The sequence below is a fragment of the Balaenoptera ricei genome, chromosome 14, assembly GCF_028023285.1.
Source record: "Balaenoptera ricei isolate mBalRic1 chromosome 14, mBalRic1.hap2, whole genome shotgun sequence".
Lineage (NCBI taxonomy): Eukaryota > Metazoa > Chordata > Mammalia > Artiodactyla > Balaenopteridae > Balaenoptera > Balaenoptera ricei.
The window spans coordinates 50615890-50634728 of NC_082652.1; the positions used below are offsets into that span (position 1 = coordinate 50615890).

Here is an 18839-nt window from a genome sequence, read left to right on the forward strand (position 1 = left end):
TGCCAGATGCCACTGTGGTTCTTTGTGTGTTTTGTGTCTTTAAAGAAATAACGTAGTACAGTAGAAATGGCACGGGTTTGAATCCCAGCACCATGACTTGAGCAAGTTATTTAAATTCTTTGAGTCTGAGTTTACCCATCTGTAAAATGGGACTAAAACCCCCATCCCTGTGGCTATGAAATTAAAGCGAGGACTACACGTTAAAGTGTCCAGTATATACACTCAGATTCTCACTCAATGTCCATAAAATATTCTTTCACCCACTTTGAACTTCATAATTTTATTCTAGAGTGATACAAATGAAGTTAGACTAGAGTCCTTTTTCCCCTATAGAGGACGATTGCTGAAGCCCATTCAGGCTTTGCATGTTTCCTGCTATTCAAATACATATTACATTCATAGTCTTTATTTAGGATATAGCTCTTGGAGAGAATAGGTTGGAAAGAAATGAATTTTGAATAAGGGAAAAGAGAAAAACCAGCAGGGGAGAAATGGAAAGCTTTTCTTTTCATAGATAGTAGCAATAAATAGGCTATGGAAATAAAAATTTAAATTTTGGGTTATAAGAGATAGAGGTTAAAGGAAAGAAAAGTTTGCTGAACTGTATATATTTTTTAATTTATGCAATTAATATCTCCCTAAATCAAAGCATTCTTATCAAAATATTAAAATTTTGGCTTCTCATTTTCTCAGAATTTTTATTGCAAAACATATATCCTCTTTAGCATTTTAATTTTTTGACTCCTTTTCAACTTGATATCCTTTGCTGTGGTTAATTTCCAATTAGCTCCTTCTGTATTTATTCAAAACCAGAGTTATATAGATTCTTCTTCCTTTTTAGCATCACTTCTCTGTACACTTCTGTATCATTTTTCTATATATGCTTCTCGATCAAAAGGAAAAGAAACACCCATTCATAGGTTTATTGACGGAACTTGCTATGTAACAAAGTTGGGGACTCCATATCTCCGTAGAAGTGTACACACAGAGAGTGGGTCAGCCATTGTTAAGAAATTTGAAGATAGGGAATTCCCTGGCCGACTAGTGGTTAGGACTCCCAGCTTTCACTGCCAAGGGCACAGGTTCAATCCCATGTCAGGGAACTAGGATCCTGCAAGCCGCGGTGTGGCCCAAAAAAAGAAAAAAAGAAATTTGAAGATAAAATTCTTGTACTGGAGGGACACTGACCTTTATGACCTTTGTTGGCCTCTCTAGCTTAATATGCTATGATTCTACCCAAAGATCCTGGTATAGAGACAGTGATCCCTGTTCATGTTTGTCATAGCCTGTGACAGCATGTGGGAAGCATATGTACAAATATTTCCTCGCCACCTCAGATTTTGAACTTATGACCCCGGAACTTTCATTTTGATAGGAATTGCAAAATTAAGTCAACAGAAGTAAGAGCCTGCTTTGAATGGCTAATGCATCATCATCATCTAAGACTGTTTATAAATGTTCACATTTGGCAGAAAGCAAAATATAGTAGCATGTTAATTAAAGGGCCTTATGCTCCAAGAAGGCACTTTCTAAAACAATCAGAATATCAGCATAAACAAAACTTACAAATCAGAAAACATGAAAATACTTAAATAGTACAATGGAAAGACCTCTAAAGGGAATACTGATTGGCTCTTTAGGCTGCCCTTTAAAAACACTTAATTTACACCCAGTCTTGATAAAGTAGTTACAAAATACAAAAAGAAACCTGTTTAAGAAATGTACCCCCATGGCACATTAACTGTGCTCCAGTGTTACCCATAAATTACTGAGCCCTGTATTGTGGTTAGTTGTTTTTATTTTATGCTTGTCTCTCTACATTGTAAAGACGCTCCATGAAAGCTCATTTTATTTCATAGGAACCGTTAGATTAGTGTGAGTTTTCATTGACTTAAGTCTTATTCATTCGTACTCTCTAATAGCTACAATCTTTTTAAGAGTTTATTCCAACACAGCTAGACCAAGTGTTACAAAGAAATAAGGAAAACCTATCAACCTTGAAACAGCACAACATCCCAGACCCATGTTTTTGGGGGGATATGGCAATAAACTTTGGCAATAAACATTCTATGAAGAGGATCAGCCCCTCTTGACAGCACAGGGTATTCCTTGTTTTGTATGGTTTGTTCAGATGTATTAAATATTCCAGGAGAACCAACTACAACATTTTAATTTTTCTTTAATATAATGAAAAATTATATGAATTCTGGAATACCACTGGCTAAGACACTGGGGGAGAGGCCAGCAGACGTGAATTGCAGATATAAAGTTATATTTAGGGAACACTTCAGTTGTATTAAATACAAACAAGCCCGAGGATCATGACTCACCTGGTGATTTTATACTGCAGGTAATTCCAGTGGAAAAGCTCGTGAAAGGGCGTTTCCAGGACAACCTGGATTTTATTCAGTGGTTTAAGAAGTTCTATGATGCCAACTACGATGGCAAGGAGTATGACCCCGTAGAAGCACGACAAGGGCAAGATGCAATTCCTCCTCCCGACCCTGGCGAACAGATCTTCAACCTGCCCAAGAAGTCTCACCATGCAAACTCCCCGACAGCAGGTACCGTAGCAATGAAATCCTAGAGTCACTTTCACAGGCCCTCCTGCGCTGTACTGTGAACCGATTTACACTTTTAAATATGGATCATCATCTATAATCCTTCAGAGGAAATTCATGAAATATCCATCCTGTCTCCTGTGTGGGCAGTGCCGATTTCTGTGTGACAACATTCAGCAAGACCTCACTTAGCCAACTTCATCCAAAAGTGAAGTCACTGAGGATAAATACCTAGAACTTTAAAAAATGTTCTAACTGTTTTGGAGAAAAATCTTTCTAAAATATATTACAAACATTCTTGCCTAAAAAACAGACTTTACCAAGCAGAATGTGTTCTTGTCCAATGAGGGTCATTATTAGAAACATCAGCTGTGATACTGGAGAGTTAAACGATGAAATCCTCAGAAACCATGTGTTTCCATCCTGAACACCAGTGTTTCACACTTGTTAAGTCAACAACCTTAATTCTGTAAGAATGCAAATTCCTTATTTATGCCCAACCTCGATGGGAATTATTAGAAATGATTATAACAAGACTAATACTAAACTGTGTGGACGTGTGTCTGGAACTCAAGGAAGTGTCGGCTAGAGGTAAACATTGGTGAGTCTTCCATATCCAGGTAATTGAAGCTGGAAGTGAGTCCCCAGTGAGAAGGCGAGAGTCCCTGAGGAACTCGAACATTTAATGTTTGGGTAGAAAAGGAAGGGCTTACATAGGAGCGAGGAGGACACCAGAAAGATTGAAAGAAATGAGGGAATGACGTGTCAGGGAAATAGAAGGAAGGGAGCAGAACGGTCACCAGTGTCTAAATCTGCTGAGGAGTCAAGTACAATGAGGACTGGAAGGGTCCTTTGGGGTCACTCAGTGGAATGATGGGTCCAGGAGGGGGTTGAGGAATTGGAGAAAGGAAACTGAGACAGCATAAAAATCCAACTTCAAAGCCATAGAATCAATAAGCTTAAACAAAATAAACGAAGCACAGATCTTTGGGAATACATACATTTAAGGGGCAAGAGGAAAAAAGAGGAAGCTGAGAAAAGGAGGGACATCAGGGGAAAAACCAGCTCAACATCAGAGAACAAACAGTAGGACATTTTTAGAAAGAGGGATCACCAGCAGCGCTGAGTATTAATTGTTGGAGAGATCAGATAAGATGAAGCCTGAAAATAAGCCAAAGAAAGAAATCTGGCTCCTGGGAGGTGATTAATATATGTTCTTTAGAGAATTGGTCTGTAGAAATGCTGAATCCATACACCTAGATTGCAGCGGCTTATTAACAAGGGCATGACACACAAATGTGAAAGTGATGTGAGAGGAGATTCCACCTTCACCAAATCAGGAAATAAAAACATTTTGTTGGTGTCGGGAAAAAGCTGACAGTTGCTTTAGGAAGTAAGATTGGGGAGAGAATGGCATTGTCCTCGACTTGATTTTGTTTGCTTTTAGGACAAGGCACAAGGAGCAGGTTTGTAAGATGGGAGAAAGGTCCGTGAGAAGGAATAATAGGAAAAAGGAGGGGAAACTGGTGGAACAATGACACTGAGGCTGGAGGGGGAAAATGGGGTCAAGGGCATCGAAAGAGGTTTGGTGAGGAAAGGGAATGTTTACCTTTTTCAGAACAGAAGTGCTGGGAAGAGTTTGGGTAAAAATGAAGCCACAGGGAGTTTGGGGAACAAAAGTTTATGGCAGTTCAAATTGGCCTTCAGCTTTTGTCAGAAACTGTCATTATTCTAGGACCAGGGTAGAGAAGGGGAGTGGTGTGTCTCCTTCAGAGCTGGGGAGACACAGGCAGATGGAGTTGGGGGACAAGAAGGTACGAAAACCAAGAGTGGCTGGTAGCTCTCACCCCAAGCTCTTTTTCTGCAGCTGCTAATGATGTACAGATTCATCTTACAACTCAGCTGCTACTTTTTCAAGTTTTCAGCAGTGGAACCGGACAGGCCTCAGAACATTTTTTTTCTACAGTCATAATGTGTCCTTAAATTGCCACCAACCATCCTAACTGCCCCCCGCCCCCAAACAGAACTGTCATTATGCTGCCTTGGCCTCATTTTCGAGGAATTCCCTCATCTGTCTTTCACAAAAGCCACAGAGGAACTTGTGCCATTTTGATAGAAGGAATGTCCATGAACCTGGAAAAGAAATATATTGTTTCCAGAGCTTAACTTCTCTGGTGACAAAGCTCAGGAAACACATTAAAGTCAGCAGTTCATAAATTTGGTTTTTAATGTTCTGGAAGACAGTATTGCCAAGGTTTGTGTTCTGATACCTCGACCATGTTTACCTCATTGGTCTTAATCAAGGAGGAAGGATATTTCCAGAAGTCAAACCAGTCATACTGTTTTTTATGAGACATGTTCTGACTCTTGGACATGGTGGGGTAGTAAAACTATACTGAAAAAATTATAGCAAGGTATACATCACATGTAGAACATTGTTTTAAAAGCTATAATAGGAGAAAGGCTCCTATAAATACAATGAGACCTCATTTTTTCCTAGAGGTCATGTATCCAACTCTTGGGAAAACAGCCAAGAAAGTGCAAGCCAGAACATCTTCTAAAAGTCAGAATAGGTGTTGTAAAATCTGTGCTATAAAATTCATACACTTTACTCTTTCCACAAGGGAGAGTTCCTAGAATACTTACCCAGAGTCTATTTGCTCTTTCTTTTATATATATTTATTTATTTTTAAAATTGACATCTAATTGATATACCACATTATATTAGTTTCACGTGTACAACATAGTGATTTGGCATTTGTACACATTGCAAAATGATCACCACAATGATTCTAGTTACCATCTGTACCATACGAAGTTAATACGATATTATTGACTATATTCCCCATGCTGTACTTTACACCCGCATGACTTATTTATTTTATAACTGGAAATTTGTACTTCTCGACCTCCTTTATTTGCTCTTTCTTGACTTGGATATAATTATAACAAACATGGGGATATGGTTTCTCAGCATGTATCTTATTAGGGCAAGGAGTATACTGATGGCACTACAAAGTGTGCACATCAGTAAAAAGAAGAGCCAAAAAATCTTAATGAAACCGTATAAATAGTCCAGCAGCCTGAGATCTCTGTTGCTGAATCAAAGAGCTCCATGTCTCTCAGTAGCCCTCAAGATCTGTATGACACCAGCATGTGCTAATCGATACACTCAGAGTTCCCTTCTAATTCTTAAGATTTTAATTTTCTATTTATAATCATCTCTCCCATGAACTATTTTACAGTCTCTAAACTAGCCTCTCCGCCTCTGGTCTGAAACTATTCGAGACCATCCTCATACATAAGTCTGATTGTGTCCATCCAAAACTTAAGACAAATTAAAGTGCTTGATGAGGTGAGGGTCAGCTGTCTGGGAAATTCACATATCTACGCCAGTCATCTCCCAGTGATGCCAGGTCAGTAGCATTCAGCAGTAATTTCTGTGCCCATCTCTAGGCCTTGGTCGTTTCTTAATCATCTGTACTAGTGGAAACAAGCAACATCTGGTGTAATCGAAAACAGGAGATGGTCTTTAATTATTTTTTCATTTTGGCTTTGGGATATTTGGTTCATTTTGCAGTGGCTTTCTCTCTCTCCAAATATATCCTTAAACTAATATTAAAAGTAATTTGCATGTCCTGAATATAAAACATGCTAGATTTTTCTGCCATTTCAGTATAGACACCAGTATTCCGTGGATTCAGGGACGCCATAGAACCCGTTGGTGTCTGTGTGTCTTTGGGTGACTCACCTGGGCCGTAACAAGCTTCAGCATGAGCAGAGGCTGTCGCTAAGGGTGGATGTCTGCCTGGCAAGTCTTATTCTATCTACATCCTGAGGAATTGCATCTTGAATTGCTTTTGATCTACCAACAAGGAGCATATATTAAAATACACATTTTCATAATGATGACAGATATCTATTAAGTGCGTATGTCATCGTGAGTCATGATGTTTATAAATTTATTGCTATGAGCCATATCTGCAACTCGAGATAGCTGTCAGCGGGATCAGTTTTTATGTGTGAGCACTTAACTAAACTTAAAACGAAATTTGAGGTTGCGGTTCCTATAGCAACCACAGCTTAGACATGTTGCAAATCCACATATATTAATGCATTTAAATCCAACTCCCATATACAAATATAGTGTGATGGTTTTAGAGTTGCTATGGAAATTGATTCTGAGCTTTCTCTTTTCTTTAGGGGCTTTCCTTTAGGCATTGCAGCCTCAAAATAAATTAGTAGAAATACTAGAAAAATGATTTCAAAAAGGAAGCAACCTAAGAAGTAGAATAGAATAGAATAAAGCATTCGAATGATCATACTTAAATTCCTAAATGGAGATTTAAATAAATCCTAACAGCATCTTTCAAAAACTGTATTGAGTATTTGAATACTCTCACTCTTAATTATCTTTAATTTTGGGTTCTCTAAGGCTGTTCATACAACCTTAACAAGGTGATTATGTTTATTGATTTTATTTGTTGACCAGTGTTTGCATATTCTTTGAGTACCTGTAATCTGAGTAAGCATCGCCTATCACCTTTGGGGAAAGAAGAGTTGCTTTTACTTTCCCCAAAAGTTTGGGGGTTTTTTTAGGAGAAGCAATGAAATGTAGCAGTTTATAGTGGTTTTTTTATCCTTGTTCTGATCTTAATTTTCTGGCCCAGAATGTGGTCTCCCTTGGTCAGTGTCACTTGAAAAGAATATGCATTCTGCAGTTGTTGGTCGTATGGTGTTTTAGAAATATCAGTATCAAGGTAGTGGATGTTGTTATTCAGATCGTCTATGTTTTTACTGATTTGTTGTTGTTGTCTCGTTCTAACAATTGCTGCAAAGAGAGTGTTAACATTTATTGTGGAATTACCGGTTTGTCCCTTTAATTCTCTCAATTTTTGTTTCCTGTATTTAGGGCTCTGTTAGATGCGTAGATATTTCTGATTGTTGAGTCATGCTGATGAATTGACCTTTGTATTTTATGAGGCTTCCCTCTTTATCTTTGGTAATACTTGAAGTCTATTTTATCTAATATTAATATAGCCACTCCAGCTTTCTTATGCTTACTGTTTGCATGGTGTATCTTTCTCCATAATAGGTAAATTTCCACCTATCTTTGTCTTTATATTTAAAGTGGGTCTCTTATAAACAGCATGTAATTGGGTCTTGCATTTTTTCTTCATTCTGATAATCTCTGGACATTGGAGCGTACAGTCCACTGTTAATGTAATTATTGATTTGGTTGGATTTAGATCTATCATTTGTTTTCTGCTTGTCCCCTTCGTTTTTTGTTTCTCTGTTTCTCTTTTCCTGTTGTCTTCTGAATTTTAAAAATATTTTTTAGCGTTCCATCTTAATTTATGCATTGCCTTTTTAACAGTACCGCTTTGCATTAATTTTTTCAGTGGCTGCTCTAACGATTACCGTATATATTCTGACCTTTTCACAGTGTACTTAATATTTCATGTAAAATGTGGAACCCTGGCAACCGTTCCCTCCACTGTCCTTTGTTTTGGCTGTCATATGTATTACATTATAAACCCCACAAGACAGTGTTATAACTTTTGTTTTAAATCAACACTATCTGATATTGTGGCTTTTGAGCACTTGAAATGTGCTTATTCTGCATTGAAATGTGCTGCAGGTATACAATGCATGCTGAATTTAGAAGACTTGGTATGGGAAAAAATATAAAACTAGTTAATAATTTTTATATTGATTACACATAGAAATTATAATTTGCATATATTGTATACATTTTGCATATATATATTAAAATTAATCTCAAGATTTTTTTAATGTGGCTACTAGAAAATGTTTTACTTACATGGTTCCCATTATATTTCTATAAGGCAATGCTGCTTTAAATAGTCATATGAATTTTAAAGATATTAAGAGAAAAGACCTATTTATTTTTCATATTTTTACCATTTCTAGTGTTCTTCATTCATTCCTGAACATCTGAGTTCCCTACTAATTTAATTTCTCTTCAGACTGAATAACTTTCTTCAACATTTCTTGTAGAGCAGGTTCAATGGCAACAAATTCTTTTAGTTTTCCTTTTTCTATGAATGTCTTTATTTCACCTTCATTCTTCTTTTTTTTTAAACTTCTGTGCATCAAAGTACACTTTTTAAAAAATTTATTATTTATTTATTTATTTATGGCTGCGTTGGGTCTTCACTGCTGTGTGCAGGCTTTCTCTAGTTGCAATGAGCGGGGGCTACTCTTCGTTGCAATGCATGGGCCTCTCATTGCGGTGGCTTCTCTTGTTGCAGAGCACGGGCCCTAGGCCCACAGGCTTCAGTAGTTGTGGCTCGCAGGCTCTAGAGCACAGGCTCAGTAGTTGTGAGGCACAGGCTTAGTTGCTCCGCGGCATGTGGGATCTTCCCGGACCAGGGCTTGAACCTGTGTCACCTGCATTGGCAGGTGGATTCTTAACCACTGTGCCACCAGGGAAGCCCTTACCTTCATTCTTAAAGAATATTTTCCTAGGTAAAGAATTCAGATTGATCTTTTATTCCTCCCTCCCTCCTGTTAAAGATGTCTTTCCACTATCTGTGACCTCTAAAGATAAGAAATGCATACTCATTCTAATCACCTTCCCCTATAATGATAAGTTGTTTTTAGTCTGGATGCAGTCAAGACTCTTTATCTGTGGGTTTCAGTAGTGTGGCTATGATGTTCTCTTTGAACTTATCTTGTTTTGGAGTCATTAGACTTCTTAAATCTATAAGTCTATGTCTTTTACCACATTTGGGAGATTTTCAGCCATTATTTTTTCAAATTTTTTTTCAGCTCCATTCTCTCTATCTTATTTTTCTGGGACTTCATTTTTCCATATGTTAGAGCTTTTTAAATTTTCCCTCAGGTCCCTGAGGCTCATTTTTTTCCAGTATTCTCTCTATTCTTTAGATGGTTTCTATTAATGTATCTTCAAGTTAGCCCTCTTCTTCCTCTGTCATCTACATTCTACTACTGAGCATTTTTTAAATTTCAACTATTTTTTTCAGTTTTAATTTTTTTTCTTTCTCTCCTGAGATTGCCTATCTTTCATTTATTATGAGCATACTTTACCTGACTGGGAATGGTTATGATAGCTGCTTTAAAGTTCTTGTCTGCTAATTCCACCATTTCCTGACTCTTCATATGTTGAGTAATTTTGGATTGTGTCCTAGACATTGTGATGTTATATTGTGGAGACTCTGGATTTTGTTATATTGCTCTGCAGAGTGTTGATGTTTCTGATGTAACAGGTATTAACTCAGAGTCCAAGTAAAAAGTACTCAAAAAGTTATATTTCACTCAAGGGTTCTAACCTTGGCCTCAAGCCTGTGTCATTATACAAGACCTTTTTCCTTATTATTGCCAGGATGCAAGTCTGCATTTATCTTTTGAGAAACTCCACCCTTTAAACATAAATGTTAGTCTCACCCCAAAGCTATCATTTACTCTAAGAAATGCATATTTCCCACGTCTTCTCTTTAGACTAAAGCAGTCCATAATGGCATTTACTTTCCAGAACCCTGTTAGGATAGGCACAGGCAGCGCCACCTTTCTTGTCCCTTCATGATCTCTCCATCAAGAGAAGTCAGGCCTATTTATTCTTACAACTTCCCAGTGTATATCTGCCTGGTACTGCTGTCTCACAGTCCCCAGTCACCTAACCACATAATGTACTATCCCTACACCTACTTACTTCAAGGATCAAATGTTAATTTTAAAAGATCATGCAATATCAACTCATAACAAGGAAGAAATGCATTTTTCTTACCAGTCCCATAATTAACAAGACTTCTTTTCAAATAGGTGTTAGCACTTCTCCTTATTATCTGAACAATGTACCTTTCACTCAGTCCCTGCCCTATATCAGCATTGCATGCCCTTGGCCTGTTCATATTGAGAAACCATCCCATTGCTAAGCTGCATACCAGTTAATGGCTACTCCCTTAGCTACAAGTAGGCCTGGAGAAAATGGGAAAAAATTATGATGGTCCAATTAATTAAATTCTTAGGAGACATTCCCTACTCCCTGGAAGGGGAGAGGAGGGGTATTGGTGGTTTTGTTCCTCCAGTTACACATCTATCATATGTGAAATATATAAGATAGGCGTTGGGATACTTTTCTCCTCAAAGAATAATTAAAACTGCATTTCCCTATCTATAATACTGATAAAACCACAGCATAAAATATGAGCAGTGCTCTGCCTTGCCAGGTTACTGAATATCTATGAGTTTGGAATATTGGGCACAGAGAGGAGCAAAGAGTCATGAAGAATTTAGGAGCTTCAGATAGGAATCTTCTGGCAGTGCCTGTGTAAGAGGCCAAGGGCTTCTTCCAAGGAAGAGCCGTGCATTTTTCATTTCCATCGCAATGTGTTTGCTTAAGGAAACAGCACCTTTGACAGACAATTTACTAATTCAGTTTATAATTTTTAATTGTTTTGGCTTTGGGGGATCAAAATATGTCACAGTTTTGTTTTTTTTTAAACCGGAATTTTTTCAAGCTTACAGATCAAAACCTACAAAATGTTGTGGTGTTATTATTGTGTAACGCTCAAAATCTAAATCTAATATGAATAGAATTTTTAATGGAAGTTAGGGAAAAGGAAAACATTTAAAATGTAGAGGGAGTCATCAAATATAGAGGGAGTGAGTATTGAATACATACTAAATGCCAGCTATTGTTCTAAACACTTAACCTGTATTAGCTCAGTTTAGCTTCACAACAATCCTAAATGGTAGACAGTTCCCATTACACCCCTATTTTAAAGTTGAGGAAACTGAGGCACAGAGAGGCTTAGCAACTTGTCAGGGTCACACACTGGAAATAGGGAACCCTGGGATTCCAGAGCCCGATGCCCTTTAACTATTATATTATTATATTGCCTCTCTCAAATATCACGGATGTGGTCTTGTGTTACGTTCTTATCTGCTCCCCACACTATACTGAACCGCAGTAAATTTTCACAAACGAAATTCAAATTGCATACTGAATGGAGGAAATAAAAGGCCCTCCAGTGTTGTAAAGCAGGGGTTCCCAACCCCCGGACCACAGACTGGTAGCAGTCTGTGGCCTGTTAGGAACCGGTCCGCACAGCAGGAGGCGAGCGGCAGGCGAGCGAAGCTTCATCTGCCGCTCCCCATCCCATCGCTTCCCAATGTCACATTACCACTGAACCATCCCCCCCTCCCCCAGTCCATGGAAAAATTGTCTTCCATGAAACCGGTCCCTGGTGCCAAAAAAGTTGGCGACCGCTGTTGTAAAGGCTTGAAACAGAGCACTTGCTGTTCTATTCAAACGGCATTTATTTATTTTTAAAGAGCAATAATTTTTATTTATTTTTTATTTTTTTAAGGGTTTTTTAAAAATAAATTTATTTATTTATTTATTTATTTTTTGGCTGCTTTGGGTCTTTGTTGCTGCGCGCGGGCTTTCTCTAGTTGCCGCGAGCGGGGGCTACTCTTCGTTGTGGTGTGCGGGTTTCTCATTTCGGTGGCTTCTCTTGTTGCAGAGCATGGGCTGTAGGCACACCGGCTTCAGTAGTTGTAGCTCGCAGGCTCTAGAGCGCAGGCTCAGTAGTTGTGGTGCACGGGCTTAGTTGCTCCGCGGCATGTGGGATCTTCCCAGACCAGGGATCAAACCCATGTCCCCTGCATTGACAGGCAGATTCTTAACCACTGTGCCACCAGGGAAGTCCCAAGAGCAATAATTTTTAAATGTTCAAAAACATTCCCGTCATCCTCGGCTCTTGGGTGAGAGTCACTATATTTTATATATGTTTGTAAATGCAGGAAACGTTAAGCCACTTGTTCCAGGCCTCTTATCAGCCCCGAAGCAGAAATGTGTATAAGACCCAGAAAACTGAGCCCTAGGTTAGTGGGATTACTTATCTCTGATTTCTTAATCCTTCAATTCAGATAATTCTCTGAGTAGATGGTCTGGGTAATTACAAAGTGAAGAGTAAGTCCTTCAGACAAAACTGGCCCGAATTCCAGCATGTCATACTCTGTGCCCTCACAGGGGACTTTGCAGAAGAGGTTAAGGGCCTCCATTCCATTGTTGCCCCAGCTGCACCTGGGAAGCAAACCATCCTAGCCCTTTTTAAAACAATGCTGGGTCCTTTCATAACCAGCACTGGGTCTTTCTTACATAGCTACTCCCTCTGCATGCTGAAATATTAATCAGTTCTGCAACTCAACCGCACGTGTTCCCATGATGGATTGTTCCTTTTCTCTCCATAGATACAATAACTTGGCATTTAGCTTCTCAGCCTCACAATAAAACTTGTCAAACTTCAAAAGGCCATGACTTAGCATTTATTTCAGTTTCCGTGAGCAGAACATCACAGATCACCAGTGAGCCTATTTTTCTTTATCATTGGTGCCTTTTTTTTGTCCCTTGGTATGTTGGGCAGGAATAGAAAATAGTTTTGACCTGAAGAATTTTCTATACTCCCTTTGAATTGGGGGAACTGAACTATCAAGCAATTCTGTCTCGTTCAATCATTGTTTCCCCATTGCCTGACAAATAGATGGTTCTCATTTAGTATTTGTTGAATTGATTTAAACTGAATCACTGCAATGTCCATCTGGATCAAGGAAAATGCAGCACTTAAGCCAACACGTGGCTGTTCTTGATGTTTTCTCCAGTCATCTCCATCACCTGAGGAGCTCCTTGCACCATAGCTCAGAAAATAGCATAGTGCATTACACAGTAGCTCAGAAAATATTTCTTAAACAACAGTTCCTATTTATTGGATTCCTTACCGTTTTGTGAAAGCTTTACTTGAATTCTCATTCATTCAGTCTTTCAACAACTATTTGTTAAGGCACTGTAAGAGGTTCTGGAGATACACAGTGATTCAAGGAAGTTACAGCCTTGTGAGGAAATCTGGTACTACATAGACGATAGCATTAAAATGAGGTAAGTGCAATCAGGGTGTGTAGGAAGACCACTTGAGCTGGCCTCGTGTATTCTAGAAAGGCTTCTTGGAAAACGTGAGGTTTGACTAAGACCTAAGGAATGAGTAGGAGTTAGCCAGGTGAAGGGTATGGAAAAGGGCACCACAAGCAGAGAGAACAGAATGTTGCAGTCAAGAGAGAACGTGCTCTTTTCAGTGAAGTGCATGTTGTTCCATATGGACGTTGAGATGGGAGTCTGCAGAGGTGAGCCAGGGCCCTTGTATAATGGGTTAAGAGGTGGTGTTCATGTCCTCTTGCGGCAGAACAACTACTACAAACTTAGCAGCCTAAACAGCACATGTGTATTGTGGCACAGCTTCTAAAGTCCAGGCACAGCTTAGCTATGTTCTCTGCTTTAAGGCCTCACGAGGCTGCAGTCCAGATATCTGCTGGGGCTGTGGTCTAATCAGAGGCTCATCTGGGGAAAACGCCCTTGTGTTGTTGGCAGTTCCCTTGAGGCTGAAGGACTGAGGTTTCAGTTTCTTGCTGGCAGCTTCTCTCAGTTCCCAGAGGCCACCTGCAGTTCCTTGCCCTGTGGGCTCTTCCAACATGGGTGCTTGCGGTGGCAGTTGACTTCTTCAAGGCCAGTAGGGAGAGTCTCTCTAGTGTGCCTGCCAGCAAAACAGAGTCAGAGAGAGAGAGTCCTGTGGGATTCCATATGAGGGGAGTCACATCCCATCACCTTTCCCATATTCTGTTGGTTAGAAGCAAGCCACAGGTCCAACCCACATTCCAGGGGAGAGGACTGCACAAAGGTGGGAATAGCAGGAGGTGAAGATCACTGTGGAGCAGTCACCTTAACTTCTGTAGTCACAGAAGTTTACAGTTTATTATGGGGACTCTGGGGAGTCACTGAAAGGTTTTAAGTACAACAGCTAAGAAGCTGTTGCAGCCAAACATGTGGGAGTGGAGGGTGGCCTGAATAAAGGTCATGGCCATGTGGGTTATAGAGACTTTTAAGCAGGTTTAATCAACAAAACTTGATGGTGATGGGATATGAGAGGTGAAGGACAGGGGAAGCCAAGGATAAATGATGCACAAGTTTCTGGCTTGGTCATTGGTTGAGGGAAGCAGGAGCCAACTGGAGTAGAGTAGAGTGGATGATTCGAGTGGGGCTCAGCTCTGGTTCTCACCTCCCTGAGCTCCAGCTGCTCTGTGGCCTCAGACTGTCTCTCTTTGCAAGGGAGTCCGGGTAAGGTAGTGTTAATGGAGCACAGCGGACTTCCCACCATCAGCAAAACAACCTAAAACACTTGGTCTTGTCAATGGAATCAGCAGGACTCTGAACATCGTAAAGGAACTAAATAGTCGTGTTCCACTGAAATGGCCGTCTTAGTTTGTAAGCTTTTTGCTTAAATGACTGATGTATGCCAGGAATGCGTGACACAGTGATGTTGTTGTCATGGTGATGCCTGTGTGTCTTTATTCTCAGCGGGCTGTCTCGGTTTGTTGGACTCTCAATCACCAGCTTTCCTTACTGCTGCAGCAAACAGGCAAGGGAGTGTTCCCCTCAATTATTGTTGGGATTCTGGTACATCTTGTTTTCACAGGGGTGAGGGAACCTCACCATTTCTAGAGAGAAATTGCTCTGAGAACAATTTAAAAACAAGAATTTGAACTAAGATAGTAATTGTTTGGCACCTAATGCGTTTCAAAGCGCACTTAATTCTCTACCAGGGTGTGAGGGTGTGAAAAGGCAGCTTATCGAAAGAAATATATACCACGTTCAAATAACTTCTTACACATCAGAATTTTTAATATTTGAGCTAATTTTAAGATGAGGAGTTCTTTCCTGCATTTTTTTTTTCCCCTCTGAAAAATTCTCCGAAACCAGAGTGACTCAAGCAGAGCCTGGAAAATATTGGAGAATCACATGATGGCTAAAAATAAGCACATCATCTCCAGCAGGAACAGTAACCAGGGCAGAAGTAACTCGGTTCTTGAATGCTCACACCGGCTGGACATGCCCGGCGGAGTCAGGCCCACTCGCCCATCTCAGTGGCCACTGGTCAGGGAAGCCTCCGGCACTGGGGCTCTGGGCCCTGGCTGTCTGCATTGCTCCCTGGCATATTTTCCCAGGGCAGAGCCGGTTAGCACACTGTGTGATGACCCCGAGCTGGGAGTAGGCTGGGAGGGACACCGGCTGACTCATAGCTCTTGTCACCGCCTCCTCTTCCTTCAGCCGTCCCCTTGAAACCAACAGCAGACGCTATTGATCCCAGAATGTCTCTTAGTTGCTATTGATGTTGCACAACTTAAGTTGTGATAAATGGCTGGATATTTGGTGCCTGTTCTATAGGGTGTATCATAGGGTTTTCTAAACTGCAGCATCGTAAATGCTTTCCCCAAACCAGAACTCATCTTGAGCACTCACTGCTCATCCCCAGGGCAGAGGGGGCCTCCTAAAACCCAAGTCAGATCATGTCACTCCGCTCAGGGCCCTGCCATGGCTGCCCTTTTCCATCATAATGAAAGCCGGCCTCCAGCAGTAGCCCGTGAGGTCCTTGGTGACCTGCACCCTCTGGTATCTCTCAGACCTCCCCTCCTCCCGTAGCGCCCAGCCTCCCTCTGCTCCAGCATCCAGACTGGCTGCCGAGCCGGCGAGGCCATGCCTTGGCACTGGCGCTGGGCCTTTCCTCTGCCTGGAATATTCTGCTCCTGGCTGTCCGGAAGGCTAGCTTCACCTCTCTCAGGTCTTTCCTCAGATCTCACTTTCCCAACGAGGCCTTGAAGAAGTCAGGGTGACTCCTGCAAATGGCATGTCCCTTGCAGGGATCCTGGAAGTTGCAACTATGGAGCTGTTACAACACACGTCGTCTTCTGTGAGGAGGGAGGCTGTGAGCTGGGGTGAGCCCCACGCGCGCCCCATGTGGATCTCGCCTCCTTGCATCCCTGCTGGGCTGCTGCACGACTGTCACCAAGGGGACTTGGGCTTTTTGCCCCCTGTCCTTCTGGGTGGACCCTTCTGAGTGAGGGGTTGAGACTGGAGGGGATCACGATGGGTACTCAGGCCTTCCCTGAAGTTCCTGTTTAAAACCGCCACTCACCCAACCCTACCCGGCACTCCTTACCCCTGCCCTGCTCTGCCTCTCTCTCCATGGCATTTACTTTCTAGTTTATTATGTCACTTATTAATTTATTATTGTTATCGTTTATTATCTAATTCCCCTCTTAGAATGTAAATTCCACAAGGACCAGCGTCTTTTGTTTCATTCAGTGTTCTATCCCAAGTGCCTGTAGCTTGCCAGGTACACAGTAGGGGTGCAGTAGATACTTGCGGCAGGAATGAGTGAATTGGGGAAATTTCAGAAGGCGCACAGAGACTTGGGTTACCGTCCACCAATTCTCAAGACAGAGAGTGCGGAATGGGGGAACCAACGCCTGGGAGCCCACTGGTGGGTTCTGGGTGAACCAGTTTTTATAAAGATTTTCTTTAAATAAAATGAGTCTCATTTCCTTATTATTTCAGCAGTTTAGTTTTTAGTTTGCTAGTGTCTAGAAATGGGAAACCCGTGTGCTTTCTCGTCATCAGTTGAATCAGGCCTCGTTTGCTGAGTAATAATGATCCGGTACACTTACCGTGTGCCAGGCTCTTGTGTAGGAACTTTCCACGTATTAACTCAGGTACTCTTCCCAGCTCTGGGAAGGAGGCACTGCTACTGACTCTGTAGAACATAAAGAAATCCGGGTGGCGGCAAAAGTCACGCCACTGAGCAAGCAGCAGAGCCAGGATTACTACGAAGGCTGCAGGCTGCAGGGCACCCCCGCTCTTAACCACTGCCTCCCTCGGGGAAGACGAAGGACACCCAGTATCGTACCAGGTCTTCATTCCTACAGGATTGATGTGATTCAGGCTCGGCTGCGTGGAGCCCCTCCCCAAGCTGCTCCGAAGTGGAGCTGCCCACTTTTATAAGCTGACACCAAAGTGGCAAAAAGGAAGAGCCCAATTTTGCCTGTGGCTGCTCTGGTGGGACAGAAGCCGTAAGGGCTCTGAACTACTAATTTGAGAGTAAAATAGCCACCCTCTTAATGATCTCATGAATCAGGGCATCCCAGAAGCCCTGTTAAAGTTCCATTTGGACAGAACGCTGGCCTCTGAGGTGGGGTTTTTTTTTTTTGGTTTTTTTTTTTTTTTGCTCTCAGGGCAGAGCAGACTACAGAATCTACAAAGTGAAGGTATGGAGGCATTTTCGAAGGAAAGTGTGAGATCTTGAATTTGCGATGGTCAGGGTTGTGTGGGAGCTGTTAGTCATTCCGCAGTGTGACAGCTCTGGTGTCAGTTTAGTCACTTAGGAAACCCTCTTCCTGTGGGAATTGTCTCTTCTCATCAGTCCAACCCCATACCCTCTCCCCCAGCAGTGGCCTAATTTACTTATTTATTTTAACCTGGTTCATTATCTCAGTTAAACAATAAAACCTGTTTGCCAAGGTAAAGGGGATAAGGAAATGATGTCAGGTCCATCCACAAATGATTAATCAATGTAGGTACAAGGTATCTTCTGTCATGTTTCAGTTGTTCTGTGGAGTTTAGGTTTGCTTTTATTGATATATAATTGACATATAACCTTATATTAGTTTCACAGTTTGCAAGGCAGAAATAGAGACACAGATGTAGAGAACAAACGTATGGACACCAAGGGGGGAAAGCAGGGTAGGGGGTGGTGGTGGGATGAATTGGGAGATTGGGATTGCCGTATATACACTAATATGTATAAAGTAGATAACTAATAAGAACCTGCTGTATAAAAAATAAATTAATTTAATTAAAAAAAACAAAAAATTATTAGTTTCAGGTGTACAACAATGATTCAATGTTTATATATATTGCAAAATGATCATCACAACAAATCTAGTTAACAACCATCACTACACAGAGTTACAAGTTATTTTCTTCTTGTGATGAGAACTTTTAAGCTCTATTCTCTTAGCAACTTTCAAATATGCAATACAGTCTTATTAACTATATTATTACTATAACTGTGTAATGCCATGCTGTACATTACATCCCAGGACTTATTTATTTTATAACTGGAAGCTTTACCTTTTGATCCCCTTCACCCATTTCATCCCTCCCACTCCCCGCCATGGGCTTGTTAATTCAGTGGCGGGGGGCTGGGGGGATGCCCTCAAAGTAGGGAAGAAGCCGGGGACGACCAGAAGCGTGGTTGCTTCCTGAGTGTGTGTGTTCTTAATGTCTCTGTGGTTCTTGTCAACAGTATTAATGTCATATTTTTAGCTCCTCTGTTTATGATTTTGGCAGAAAGAATACGGCAGATTATGTGAGAAGAATTTCTAAATTCCATCAGAGCCCTGGCT

The 18839-nt window shown here is 41.0% G+C and overlaps 1 protein-coding gene across 4 annotated transcripts in view; it reads left to right on the forward strand.

The window, feature by feature from the left end:
• Positions 1–18839, forward strand: part of MAPRE2 (microtubule associated protein RP/EB family member 2) — a 162624-nt gene that overhangs the window by 123070 nt on the left and 20715 nt on the right. For all 4 annotated transcript variants that reach the window (XM_059894415.1, XM_059894414.1, XM_059894413.1 and 1 more), the window contains one exon: positions 2351–2564. In XM_059894415.1, coding sequence (XP_059750398.1) covers positions 2351–2564 — 214 coding nt within the window. The remainder of the gene's footprint in view (positions 1–2350; positions 2565–18839) is intronic.